Below are 14,894 nucleotides of genomic sequence, written 5' to 3'. Positions count from 1 at the left end.
TTACAGCGGAATGAATATGCAAACACAGACTCAGAAGAGTCAGATACATCAGTCAACTAATGAGAAGCTGATTACAAAGGGGGTTAGAACAAAACACAGCAAGACTCAGCCGTCAAATAAAGGCTGTGAAGGCAACCCTGGGTCTATGGAGGTCACTCCGTGCCCATGAAGGCGCTTTATGTTCAGTGTTTTTTTTGGGGGGGGTGGCAAGGGGGAGCCAAGAACCTGCACACATTCTGAGATACAACTTCTAGCTCTGTTACCAGCATGGCCAACAACTGGTATGAAAGAACGGCAGGACGCAACAGCTGTGGAGTACCTACTGCACACCCAACATCCCTAGGCTAGTTTTACGTGAATTCTTCATTTACTCCTCACGAAAAGCCTATGGGTAAGTGCTGGCAACCCCCCTTTACAAATGAGGACTCCACGACTCAGAGAGATGCCTAAGGTTTAGATGGACTGAGGCCAGGAGGCCCACACCAGGCACACAGCAGGTACTTAACACATGCCTGGAAAGAATAAGGGAAGTTTCCTAGTCTGGTTCAAAGCCACGCCTAAGACTCCACTCAGAGACGTAAGTCCGACTCCAGCCCCATTGCTTCCCCCTTTCCTATGCCTGCTGCCCCTCAACTTCCCCTTCCTCTAACAGTGACCTCCTGTCCTATCACAGCGGCCTCACGGGATCTGTTATGTCCCTGAATGACTCTCCGGAGGGCACCCCTACACGCTCGCTGTTATTATGGCTTAGAAGCCCACTTCCCCAGGGCCTGGGAAGCCCGAGGAGTTCAACTGTTTTCCTCCTCCTCCTCCCCCCAGGAGCAGATGGCCACAGGGCCTCACCTCATCCTCAAGACAAATGCACAAGGCAGAAACTAAGCAAGAATTAGAGGAGTCCCCGTCCTAGAACCACACCCACTGTGGAACTCTGAACGTGCCGGGGCTGAGGGAGGAGGGGAAAGAGGACCACCTTTTACACTCTGGTTTTCTGGATGAGGAAACCACGACCTACAGGGCGTGACCTGTCCAAAGCCCCATGCTATGTAAGTACAGAAGACAGAGCCCGAATTAGAACCTGGCAGGCCCTCCTAGTTCTCAGGCCTCGATGCAAGCTTTCTAAGGGTAGAATTGTAGGATGCTAGGCAGATGGTGCCTTTACCCTCTTCTGCCAGGGCAGTTTTCAAACCTGAGCGTGCCATCAGCATCACCTGGAGGTTCCTGTTGAACCACTCACCCCCAGCTTCCAGCTCTGTAGGTCTGAGGTGGCGTCAGAAATACGTATTTTTAAGAAGTTTCCTGGAGATGCTGCCAGTCTGGGGACCACACTTTGAGAACCAACAGTGCTGAAGTTTGTCGTGGACACTGTGTGTGTGCCTGGGGGGTGCGAGCTGGTGAGGAGGAGCAGGGAGGAATGTGGCAATAGCATGTTGATATCTTCAAGGTCACAGGATAGACTCTGGATCTATTAAGTAGAAAACCTCTTACTCCTGACACCCTCAGTTCCTTCCACTGATAAAATGGAAGCAACCTGTCTAAACTTTACCCAGGGTGTGTAACATGAGTCTGTGGATTCTGAAGATGCACATCTGGGTCTGCCTATGTCATCACTATCGTATGACCATCTCAAGGAAATTCTAAGAGTAGGTGGGAAACTGGACTTCTGGGGACAGGTGTCCCCCTGCTATAGGACTTCCAAAACACTGGGCTGGAGTGATGTGCTCCCGAAGGCTCTCCATGCTACACCGGGTTGGTGCCCATGCCCCGAGATGCTCAGGGTGGGGGAGGGAGGAGGATCTCTGGATCACCTCAGTGGTGACATCTGGATTTCAGTTTAGGCAACTGGCCTAAACTCCCAAGCAATTTTTTTTGGAAGGTGAAAGTCACCCTGTTCTTTGGTCTCGGGTGTGGTACATTCACACTCATTTCCGCTGTCCCATGCAAACCAAGGGTTCCTTCCAAACATTCATCACATCCAAGCCCACAATCTGGTTACTAACAACAAATGAGTCTTTAGTTGTCACTCCCAGCTCTCCTTATGTCTGGTACAAGGCTGTGCTGTGCTGGAAAAGCCCACGTATTCTGCCAAGATCTGACGTGCCTACCCTTCTTTCAGTCCATGCCTTAGCTTTGCCCTAGACTGGAACTCTCTGGGAGGACATGCCTTAGACATGTATGAAAAAAGCAGAAAGGAAAAAAACAAAAGGGTGCCGTACATGATATTTAAGGGCTTCCTTTTTGCAAAAGGATGGAAGTAAACACAGAATGAGTCAATTGGCTCACATCATCTGTGTCTTTCCCACTGGAACAGAGGGTCAATAACAAAATCCAACATGATGTACCATAGCCCACCAGCCTTCCACTACTGCTCCAGTGCCAGGCCTCGGAATTACAAAAAGCCAAGGTTACCTACCATTCATAATATTACCTACCCAGGCCCCACGTCTGGCTCCTTTATACAGCCTGGGAAAATAGAAGCATTTTCATCTTCTTCATTATGCCCTAAGGTGTGCCTGGGTGGCTCTAATCCATTCCTCCTGAGTCCCTAGACATCACTTCCTTTTACAAAGAAACAAAATACAGAATTCTGACCTGTGTACGATGCAGGCTGAGTTACAGCTTTCCCCTGGCACCTGTAACTGAAAGCATAATTCCTTTAAAGTTGGGAAATTCATTGCAGTATTTTACGGTATTGATTTATTTTAAACTTTGTTGGCAGTTCTAAGGCCTGCGTGCCTCTGAATCCTAGAAATGCTGGAGGAGGTCTCCATTTCCTTTGACTCTGTAAAATCACAGAAGACTCACTAGCGGAAGTGAAAAGAGCGGCTGGGAGCTTATATGTTGCTGCCCTAGTTTATCAAGACAGAACCCTGGGCATTCTCTCCAGGTCCTCATCTTGAATGCCCCTCCGACTGGGGATTTCACTACAACGACAGTCCCCTCTCCCCTTACCAGCTGAGTCCTGTACCCAACAAAGCCTCAGTGTGCCAGGGCGAGTTTCACACAATCCCTGAGATGTGACCTCCTCACTTACCACCTGGCTTACAAGGTGCCCCTAAACCTACCTTCAAGAACCAGCCCAAGGCACCACCTTCTCCAGGAAGCTTTCCCTCCACTCTCTCCAGGCTTCCTGTATTTCTCTTCCTGTATTTCTCCAACTAAATGTTGTCTTAGGTCCACAGCTAACCTGTGAGCTCCCAGAGGACAGCACTGGGGTCTACACTATCAAGACCACTGCTGGGCAAGCGCCTGTCATACGAGGGCTCCTGCTCACCAAATCTGACTTGGCCTCAGAATCTTTCAACACAGGGCTGCAGGCAGCCACATCAACAACAGGGACGAATCACGAAAGCCCTCGGCTTTGGTCAAGATTCAATAAATGAGCTGGAAGATGGGTCAGGGAAAAACCCAGCAACCCTGCCATTTTGCTTTGGATCCTCATCAACCTTAAGTGTCCAGGCTAAGCTCACTTAGAACGGGCTTCTGCCAGGTCCTGGGGAACAGAGACAACAGGGTGCCTTTGGGTCACATCAGAGCCCTTCCTTGTCCTGGTGCATAGACTGTCCTGTCAGCACCCCCTCAGTGCCAGTGCTTTCCTGCTGACCCCAAAGGGGATGCACTTTGGGTCACCCGCTTTCCAACCTTTGGGGAATTTTAACCTCTGCCTGCTTGTGTGGCTTCTGCCACTGTTGCCTGGCCCTTGGTTATGTGGGTGCCTCACCATCCCAGCCTTGCCTCGCCTGCCCATGTTTGAGGCTGTGTCAGTGTGACACAAGAGGAATCAACACACAGGTGACCTCACCTGAAGGAGCAGAAGGTGGCCCTGCTGCGGTGTGCTGTGCTGAGACCGACTGTCAGACTCCGAAAGATGCCCACGGGCAGCACCAACACTAATACCTGGGGGCCTCTCCACCTATAAACCCATCAAAAGCTGCTTTCAAAGAAGCTGTAGGAAGCAGGATAGAACAGTGGAATTTCCAGTCAGGTATCCGGTTTCAAATCCTGTCTCTGAAAACTGTGTCAAAATGATTCTCAGCTTCCTCACCTGCAGAATGATGGCAGATAACAGAACACTTATGCAGATGATGTGATAATACGATACTGTATGTAAAAGTACTTAATTCAGGGCTGGAGATAAAAGGGCAGGGCCTCTGCCCTGCACAAGTCAGAGGGCCCCTCAAAACAGGTTTTTAGAACCAGAGCTGTTATTGTTGGAGGGAGTATCTGTGTCCCTAGCGTAAGAGGAAATGGGAGTTGGAGAGACCCCAACCGTCAGGCAGCTTTGCTCACAGCTGGAGGATTACAGGCGCTACTCTGATTTGCCCAAAGGGATGCTGCCTAGGCTGACAGGAGCCAAGGATGCCAGGGAGGAGGAGAATGTGAGCAACAACAGCCCTGGGGCAGGCCTGTCCCCTCATGAATGCTTTGATGTCCTGCAGAGCTTCAAGGGACAGATTATCCTTGTGGGCAACCAGCCCCATTACATAACAGACAGCTCAGTTCCCTTGTGTTGAGACAGCAGGAGTGACAGACGGAGAGGGCAACAGCGGGGGCAAAAGCTGGTGCCCAGGGAGCTGCCTGCCCTTACAAACACCAGCCTTCCCCACCTGGGGGATCTGCCAAGAAACACCAGTAGACAGACCCAGAACCAAGGGATGGCCTGCACACCGCAGACAAGGGGTTCCTAGAACTGCCGGGTCTTCAGTGAACGCTGAGCTTTACATTCCCAGGGAAAAGAGCAGCAAACCCACAACCCTCTGCTCTCACACAGCCCCGTGAAGCCTAGTGAGACTGGGTAACAGCAACGCTGGGGCCTCCAGTTATATAGACAGGGACTCAAAAGATGCTCAGCAGTTCTAGTTCTGCTTGGATCTAAGCATTAATAGTCACTGGCTAAATACCAACCCCCCTGCCCCCAAATCTAACTAAAACTTCCACTCCTTCCAAGGACCTAATCATCCACTTCAGGGTGAGGCTGGCACTTCCCTCTTCTACTCCTCCCATCCTCCCTTTGGGCAGTTCAAGGCTCCACCAGACACTTCGAGGGATGAGCCTCTGGGCTGTGAGAATCACACTTCTGACTTGGGTCTCTTCGGCAGTCACACCCTCTCCAGGAAGCCTTCCTCCGTCGCTGTCCATTGGGCTGCCTAGGTGTGTATTTACCAGCACACTCTAAACCTTCTCAGAGTAGAAGAAACAACCTCCCAACTGGAAACCGACTAAGTGCCAGGCTCCTCGGGTCCTCCTTACTCAACTCAGAATGCACTTCCTGCCCCACCTAGTGCCGCGCAATCTATGCGAGGCTCAACTGTTTGTTGAATTTTGAAAACATTTGAGATTTATAGGCAATTCCATGGGGCAATACACCATATTGGTTACAGCCATGGACTTAGACCTGGGTTCAAATCTAGGCTTTGACCCTTACTAGCTCTGAGAGCTTCAGGAAGTTACTTGAAAAAAAGTAAATGAAATAATGGTCATAAAGCACCCAGCCCAGGGATGTCCATTAATTATCATCATCTCTGGCACTGTTGCCCTCCATCAAAGCCTTAGCCTTCTAGACTCAGGAGGTGAGGCTCCAAGTGGGGGTCTTACATTCCCATAAGCTAGGTCTCACCCATGGTCTCATCCTGCCCCTTCCCACAGGGAGGGCAGTCCCGTGAGAGAAAGGCCTGTCTTATGTGTTCCTGGGTTAGTTCCGATGGCTGGGTCAGGAAGTCACACTCAGAGATGGGGCCTGGAGACCTATCTAGTCTTGGGTTCCCAATTTCGCACTTAAAATCTTTTTAAAATTTACCACCACCGGCCCCCCTACCCCGGATTCTGTTTTGAAGACTCCATTATTTAAAACAAACCACAGGGGCTTCCCTGGTGGCGCAGTGGTTGAGAGTCCGCCTGCCGATGCAGGGGACACGGGTTCGTGCTCCGGACCAGGAAGATCCCACATGCCGCAGAGCGGCTGGGCCGCTGAGCCATGGCCGCTGAGCCTGTGCGTCCGGAGCCTGTGCTCCGCAACGGGAGAGGCCACAACGGTGAGAGGCCCGCGTACCACCCACCCACCCACACCCACACCCACTAAATAAATAATAAATAAAATACAGTATAAAAAAAAACAAACCACCTTAATTAAACATTTTCCCCCCATTTTTAAGTTTTTAGTCTTACTGTTGATTAACTCGATACCTATAATGTGACACAATTTGGGTATAATTCCAGCTGAAAGGAAGCGAATGATCTGAATTGGCTTCTACAGCTTCAGTGTAAGCGTATGTGCTGCTTGCTGCCTGTGAGATGAGCTGAAAAAGCTTTTGAATCTCCAGCAAAGGGGCTCGACTAGGGGTTTAGGAATCCTCATGTTAAAAAACCTCAGATCTCATAAAACAGAAAGAAAATGTGAAGCCCAGGTCAAGGGGCCAACCGGATACCCAGCATATTAGCCCAGAGCCACATCTTTGGACCCTAGGCCAGGGAATAATATATCATTTATTACTTCAACAAGAAATTAGGCCCGATTTCTTTCTGATGTTGGGCAGCTACCAAGATCACATATGGTACAAAGAACATTCTCTATGACCCCTTAGGTCATAACAACATCTGATTTCCTTCAGCCGACCTGAGCTGCCCACTCCAAATAAACATCATTCAAGGCCCTGGCTTCAAAAGGCCCTAGGTAACTGAGGTTTGTGTATTAGACAGCACACTTGGCCATGAATGCAGAGTCCCTTATCCCACAACAACCTCCCTGGTAACATGTGGGCAGTGGTACCTGGAACATCAGTCTGGCTGGCTTCCTGCTTTGGGTAAGGCTTTTGGCTGGCTGGTAGGAACCATTAGGGATTATCAAACATCTTCAAAAAGTGACAAGTAAGAGAGACATAGCACCCCTCACTGAGTAACCTTCAAAAACAGATACATTTTTCTGGAACAAGCAATTTGATAGAGTTGCCTTGACTACAGCTTTGTTTCAAAGAAGAAAGCTATCTGGCAATCCTCAGAAACAAGGCAACTAAAGACCAACATCTTCAGAGGAACAGAAGACAACGCTTCCACCCCGAGCCCAAGCGTGCGTCTAGGACTGCGCCGTCCAGCATCTCACTTAAGACAGTTTCTACGGGGCACTTTCACAACCTCTTGCAACTCCCCAACAACCTCAGTCAGATAAGTATGATCGACTCCACTTTATGGATGATGAAACCCAGAGAGGTAAAATAACTTGCCTGAGGTCACAGAGCCAGTAAAGCACAGCAAGTGGGACTCGATTCTGGACAGTCCACGAGACAACACTCCTTTCAGAGGAATCCCATGTTTCCAACCCAAAGTGCAATTCCATTCATGGTTGCAAAAAACTGAAACCATTTAGCCCCAACTTAAACATGACTCTGAAATCTACAATCCTAGATTGCTGAGGCGTTCCTTCACCATTCCTTCATCACGCTGCTGCTGGGAACGACTGGGTTTCCTTTATGCAGCTAGAGTTTGACCCACGACAAAAAGTTTCGTAGGAAAGCGGGCCAGGAATCGGGACACACAAGTGCTGCCCCTTCATTTGGGACCCTGAGTAAGTCCCTTCCCTCTAGGTCTCTCCCTACTTCTCCGCTCCCCTTCACAGTAAAATTCCTCAGGAAGAGGCATCAAAATGTGGTTTGTAGCTCGGGAGTTCACGAAGCCAAAACTTTTCATAGTTATTTGCCTTTTCCACTTTCATTCTCTCACAAGTGTACTGTGAAGTTTTCCAGGAGTTACATGATGAGTGACATAGCACCAGGTTACAAAGCAAAAGCAAATAAGAATCCAGCTGACTATCAAGGCAGTTGTTAAGATTTGCAAAAATATAAAACAATGCCACTCTACTCACTAAATATGTTTTTGAAAAGTTATTTTTCATAAGTTATGTATGTTAATATGTAACTCAATTACTATTCATTTGAAAGGAACATTTAAAACATTTCTCAGTTTTAATTTCTAATACCAATACCCATAGATATAACCCAAAACAAAAACTCTGGAATCCTCAATTTCAGGAGTGCAATGGGGCCTTCAGACCAAAAGCTTTGAGAATCACTGGCCGACTCTCTCACGGTCTCCAATTCCTCCCCTTCATTCTCTCTGCAACCCACTCTAGCTGGGGTTCTCCTCATTATGAGCCACCAAAATTGCTCACGGACACTGACTTCCCAATCGCTAAATCCAATGGTCAGTGGCCAGTCTCATCTCATCTCATCTCACTCAGCCTACCTACAGAACACGCCGCGGCGGATTCCTTCCTCCTCCTGAGGTCTTTTCTCCATCTGGCTTCCAGGACACCATGCCCAGGTCTCCTACACCTCTGGCTTCCTTTCCTTCTCTCCAAGCTGTTTTGCTTTGAAATCTTCTCTATGCCCACTTTAGAACCTTGGTCATCTCCCAATTTGTACCTGAATTCTAGACTCATACAACAGCCTACTCGACTTCTGTACTTGGTCACCAGTGATTTTTTTTCTTTTTCTGCCGAGCCGCATGGGTATGCGGAATCTTAGTTCCCTGACCAGGGATGGAACCCATGCACCCTGCAGTGGAAGTGTGGAGTCCTAACCACTGGACCACCAGGGAAGTCCCTCAACTTCTGTACTTGGATTCTAAACAGGCATTCCAAACTTTCAGATGACCAAGACCTAACTTTCTCCAGCCAAATCTGTTCTTCCCCATGTCTTCCCCATCTCACGTGATCCTCTCTATCCTTCCAATGGCTTCCAAGGCCAAGAACTTGTAGGCATCCTTAATTCCTCTCTCTCACATCTTATGTTCAATCTAGCATGAAATCCTGTTGGTTGACTTCAAAATTCACCCAAAATCCAATCATTACCTCCCCTGTTCCACTGTTCAAAGCCACCATTATCTCTCACCTGGGTTATCATAGTAGCCTCCCATCTCATCCCCTCACTTGCTCCCTTCAGTTTACTTTTAACACTGCAGGTACAGTGATCCTTTCAAAAGATCAGACATCACACAGCTGAAAACACACCAATGACCAGAAGATTAAAAGCCAAAATCCTCACAGTGGCCTACAAGGGCTATTCTAGTTGACTCCTAATTACCTCTCTGGTTTCTTTTCCTATACTCTCCTCCCTGCTCACTCTATCTAGTCTTCAAGCTGTTATAATGGTTATTGCCTCTGTCTGGGATGTTCTTCCTCCAGAAATCCTCATGGATCACTCCCTCTACTCCTTCTAACCTTTGCTCAAAGGTCACTGTCTTAAGAAGACCAACCCTGATCTCTTCCACTTGGAAGTACACCTCCATCCCTCACCTCCCTGTATTCTGATCTCCCTTATCCTGGTCTACATCCCTCCACTAACCCACAGCTAAGTTATGTCTGTCTCCCCAGTAGATGTAAGCTCTACAACTGTAAGAATTTTTGTTGGTTTTGCTCATTAATGTATCTTCTGTGCCTGAAATAGTCCCTGGCAAATAGTTTCTCAATAAATATGTTGAATGAATATATGGAATTAGCTTCTCCATCTATAAAGCTTGATTGGGAGAGAGGGGAGTTTAGACTCAATAGTTCCTCCCAGCTCAAGCCTCTGATTCTCTAACCAGCCAAATACTCATTTATACCACAACTGATTTGAACCTTTGGCACTACAAGGCTCAGCTCCTGATCACAAAGACCAGGGCCCTGGACCCGGCCCACAATTCTAAGTGCCCAGCTAGGACAGGGCAGGATAGGTACCAACTGACCAAGCACTGTCCTCATTAGTTGTCAGAGTCTGGGACACTTGGCCGTAACTATGTTTCTGATCTTTTCTCATCCCAAGGTCACCTATTTCTCCTACCTGAAGCAATCACTGCTATTTAGCTTTAACTTTGCCCTGCAACAAAGCACAAATCCCAAGTGTGGATGTCCAAATGGGAGCCATGATTTCAATTAGTTATGACAACCCCATAATCCTAACCCAAATTCGGATCCCTCTTCCAATGACAACCTTCTTTCTACCCCAGGGCAAACTGGAATTCTAAGAGGTTTTTTTAAAGTAGAAAAGATGAGATGGAAATGGAAAGTGACGGCATGAAATACAATTAAAATACTGTCTAGCCAACCCTTTTTAGGCTCAAACATGGTACTACCCCAAACCTAGCTTTAAGAATGCTGTTCTCTTACTCACTGGGCAGTACGACAAACTGGCCTGGCACCTGGAAGATAATGTTTGTGGAATGGAAGAATTAAACCTGGAGTGACTCATTTGAGAAGTAAGTTCACTGAATACTGAAGCATAACCAGGCTCGAATCAGCATTAACCAATACCAACCAGAAATGTGAGGGTGATGAAGGGAAAGAAGGGACTAAGAGCCCACCTAGGTAATGGAGGGCTCTGTGCCCCAGGTGCTGAGGCTCCTTCCTCATGACCACTGGGATCAGCTTCCACCCCCTATCACCTCCTCTCAAGCCTTCAGCAAAATCTAAGTCTAGCTTATTTCCAGCTTGCCATCTTGACACTAAGAAAAAAGGGGCTGGGGGGAGAAGGAACATGAGTTAAGATATACCTGCCCTTAAATTAGTAGGATCGTGGGTAAATGACTTAACCCTTGCAGGGTTGCAAAGGTGAAACAAAATGGTACATGTGAAAATACCTAGCATTCATGGTAGGTATTCAATGTTCTTTTCTTTTCCATTCCCTTTAAGGAAAATGAATCAAATCTGACCAATACGCTAGCCAGCAGGTGTATCTACTGACATTTATCTCCCAACATCTATTACTTCCTTCTACTTCGATATTGGCCAGTTGCCTTGCCAATTCTGCCCCGAAGGTCCAAGCACTCCTCTATCCTCAGTGTTACTACATTTAGGTTCAACAACATCCCTTACTAGCGTGAATCAAGTAATTGGTCCAACTGGTCTCCCAATCTCCGGTTCAAATCAGCTTACACATGCTGAAGCTCTTAATGCTACATTGCTCTGCTCTGGTTTGCATATGGCTCCCAAATGCCTACTAAGTCAAGGTCAGATTCCAGGGCCCCATGTTTCACCTCATTTCTAGTCTTATTTCCCTTGCTCACATCTCAGACTCTGGTCCAACTGAACTACCGGTGCTGTTCCTGGTACACACTTCTGGATTTTCCACCTCAGCTCTATCCACGCTCCAGTAGGCCACTGTCCTCCCAACTACCACCTGTCTACTACATCTCTCACTACTCCAAACTGCTGGAGGCTCTCCAATATGCTAGGCTCCCGCTGGCTTCACGTCCCTTGCAGAGGCTAGGCCTTTTACCTGGGATGCTCCCCTCTGCTTCCAATTCCCTACTCTTGCTCCTGGGCACTATTCCTTGAAAGGTCAATTTCCTTACGTTCGTTGTAAAGCAACTATGATAAATACTGATTTAATGTTTCTCTCCTTGACTAAGCTGCAGAAGTCATGAGGATGGGGCATGTTTCTGATTTTGCTTACCATTGTTATCCCAGAGCCTAGCACGGTACTTGACAAATGAAAGCCCACAATCAATCTGTTAAATAAGCAAAGATTTCTCTAAAAGAATATTCACTCACACACTGTTTATAGTATCTAAAATGGAGAAATGGACATCTGCTATCTGAAGTGGGAGAATGGTTACATTACTGTACCTATAATAGAATGTCAATTAATGAAGGTCATGCTTTCAAAGTATGACATGGAAAATGCTTGGGTTAGAGCTGAATGGAAGAGCAGGAAACTAAACCTAAAAGAGCATGATCTAAACTATGCAGAATTGGATGTGCCGAGTAGGAAGGATACAAATTGGGGACAGTGTTTATATTCTGAAAAAAATGTCTGTACTTCTTTTGAACATTTTCTACAGTAAGCATTTATTAATTGATGAGAAAGTGTTTCTAAAAAACTTAAAGAGACTCAGCTCAAATGCAATGTCTACTCAAAACTTCCCTAGACTTTCTCATTTGTACTCAAATAATCCCACATCTCCTCATTGAGACTTGGGAGGAATATTTGGTAACCAGCACTCACTTCTCTTCAACCCTGCATTTTGCCCCCAACTCCACACCCCCCGCCTCCCTGGGCTCAGATGCAAGAATCTAGTAGTCCAGGAAGTGTGCATGCAGAACAAAAAGAAGTACACTCACCTAGTTTAAAAACACCCAAGATGTTTTGCCCTGAATTTTAAGCAGCACATGTGACCTGGTCCATTCTGGTTTCAAGTTCAAAGGCATCAGGCCGGTCCTGTGGGTTAGCAGCTAACATATCTTTCAAGAGCTGCTTGATCCCCTCAGACATGGAAGTCCTGCGTTTCTGGGGGATGTGCAACTCCATCTTTGGGTTTTCTAGCAGCGCCTCACCAACAGGGACGATCTCAGTCCCCTGTTTGATATAGGTCCCCAGGAGCTCCTTCTTGGTCTCAGAGTCAATGAAAGTGATTCTTTCTATCATTGCCCAGATGATAATGCCCAGGGCAAAGATGTCAGCCTTGGCTGTGTAGTGTCCCTCCCAGACTTCAGGGGCCATGTAGAAGTCTGAGCCGCAGGCTGAGGACAGCCAGTATTTATTCACATTCACATTTTTGTTGTCTTGATTGCCCTCTTTACCTCGGGGAGCCAGCCCAGCACAGACCTTGCTTAGTCCAAAGTCTGCCACCTTGAGGATGGGGGTGCCAGACCGCTCTGTGATGAGGATGTTGTCTGGCTTTAGGTCCCTGTGCACGATGTGGTTTTTGTGCAGGAAGGCAATGGCGCTCGTGAGCTGTAGCATGAAGCTCTTGTTGGTGGCTGGGTCCGGCCTCCGGGACAGGACATACTGATTCAGGTCTCCACCTTCACAGAACTCCATGACAAACCAGAGATAGCAGGGCTCCTCAGCATAACCCAGGATCCTTTCTCCTAAATCAAGGGAAGACCAGAAAGAGCCCAAATGAGATGGACACAGTCACACCACTTGTAGACTAAGGGGATGTAGCATATTAGAGTAGGAGTGACAGTGATGACAATCGCTCCAATTCAAGAGGACCAGCACAACTGGCACGGAGCCAACTCTGCACAACAAGGCCCATCTCTACTCATACAGGGTGAGTCAAGTCATAACAAGATAAGGGAAACCTGGTTTACTGATGATTAGCCAGGAGGCAACTTAGTTCACCTTTCCCAGTTTCCACTTCTGCTTCTTCACCAGTAAATGGCCATGTGTAACACAGAGTACTAACACTGGCACCTGACGTTCAATTTAATATTTACTACCACCCTAGGAGGTAGGAAGAAATAGCCCCACCTAATAAAATGAAGAACCCGAGGCTCACAGAGACTTAGACTTAATAGACTCAAACCCATGACTGCAGTGCCACTGTGTTTCATTATACTGTCCCCAAATAGGCAGCACCATACCACCCACATCTCCCAGGGATGCTGCTGCTGAGATGAGGGAAAATATGTGAGAAGACTGTCAAATGTCTGTTACTCCGTGCTAAGCCAAAGACCTTCCCTCCCTTCCTTCCTGCCTTGTGCAGGGATTCTTGTCGATGCAACTAGAATGGCACTACAAGTTTATTTCAGACACACTCCAACTCAGTGTTTTCTGGAAGCCCACCACATGCCGAGCACAAGTTAGGTACGTGACAGGCCCATCTCTATGAAGTTTACTTTGAAGGAGATAATGGATGTTTAAAACAGCAAGCATCATTAGCTGTGCATCTGCATCAAGGTCAAGTTTTACGAACAGTGAAGAGTGGGTAGGAGTCACCAGATCTAAAGAAGTCCGAAGGGGCAGGACTTGAGCGACCCCTAAGAGACAGGCAGTAAATCAGCAGGGAGAAGCCAGAGGAAACTCTAGGCTGAGATGGGATGGATAACGAGGCACAGGAACAAATGGACCAGAGAGGTGTAAATAGGAAAGTCTGAAGTGGATGTAAGAGGTAATCAAGTTATGTGGAAACTTGAAACTCCAGCTCTGCCTTCCTCAGAAAGTCTTTCCTTTTGAACCACAGAAACTCCAGGAAAGCTGCTGACTGGCATCTCCAAACAAATCCCAATACACTTTATAAAGCAATTAACGGTACATTGAACCCTTAGCGTGAAGTTATTTGGTGACTGCAAGAGCCCAAAAAGCTTGAGCCTAAGTAGGCAGGTGTCTCATCTTGCTGATGAGGAGGCTGGGTCAGCCCCGGGTGGTCACATGGATCATTTGTGACCGAGCCAGACCCTGAGGAAAAGTCCTCTGATCCCCCGTACAGTGTCTCCATTCTACCAAAAATGAAGGCTGCAACCCCTCACACAGCCTCTGCCGGAGGGTTTCTTTCACTAGTCATTTACTTTATTACAAAGAGAATGGGTGATCCAGATGAGATGTTGCTAAGTCCCAAAATTACCAAGGAACATAGCCTACAAAAAGCCAGTGGTTTGGGAGTTCTAGGTTGATCCAAGAAGATGACTAGATGGACAAGGCAAAAGCTTTAGGTTTTTGATCACGATCTGACAGACCACATTTCCCCTGTAATTATATAATTTGTTTATACTGCTCACAATCAAAAGTCATACAGGTAGAACTAGTTTAGGGCAGATGTTTTTTTTTTAAATCAGCTGTTTCCCATCTCATAATCCTCTTTCTAGGTCATCTGCTCCAGTAGGCTGAGGTTCTACCTAAAAAGACTGCAGGGACTTCCCTGGTGGCACAGTGGTTAAGAATCCGCCTGCCAATTCAGGGGACACGGGTTCAAGCCCTGGTCCGGGAAGATCCCACATGCTGCAGAGCAACTAAGACCGTGAGCCACAACTACTGAAACCCGCGTGCCTAGAGCCCATGCTCCGCAACGAGAAGCTACCACCATAAGAAGCCCGTGCACTGCAACGAAGAGTAACCCCCGCTCACTGCAACTAGAGAAAGCCCACACGCAGCAACAAAGATGCAACGCAGCCAAAAATAAATTAAAAATAAATAAATAAATAA

At 47.4% G+C, this 14,894-nt stretch overlaps 1 protein-coding gene across 1 annotated transcript in view; it reads right to left on the bottom strand.

Annotated features, from left to right (window-relative positions):
- The window catches only part of STK35 (serine/threonine kinase 35), a 45,765-nt gene that overhangs the window by 18,354 nt on the left and 12,517 nt on the right, over positions 1-14,894 (bottom strand). The window contains exon 3 of the mRNA XM_082644654.1: positions 12,089-12,838. Coding sequence (XP_082500780.1) covers positions 12,126-12,838 — 713 coding nt within the window. The 3' untranslated portion in view covers positions 12,089-12,125. The remainder of the gene's footprint in view (positions 1-12,088; positions 12,839-14,894) is intronic.

Source organism: Mesoplodon mirus (genome assembly GCF_964341445.2).
Source record: "Mesoplodon mirus genome assembly, chromosome: 15".
Lineage (NCBI taxonomy): Eukaryota > Metazoa > Chordata > Mammalia > Artiodactyla > Ziphiidae > Mesoplodon > Mesoplodon mirus.
This window is presented reverse-complemented; position numbering and strand designations above follow the sequence as displayed.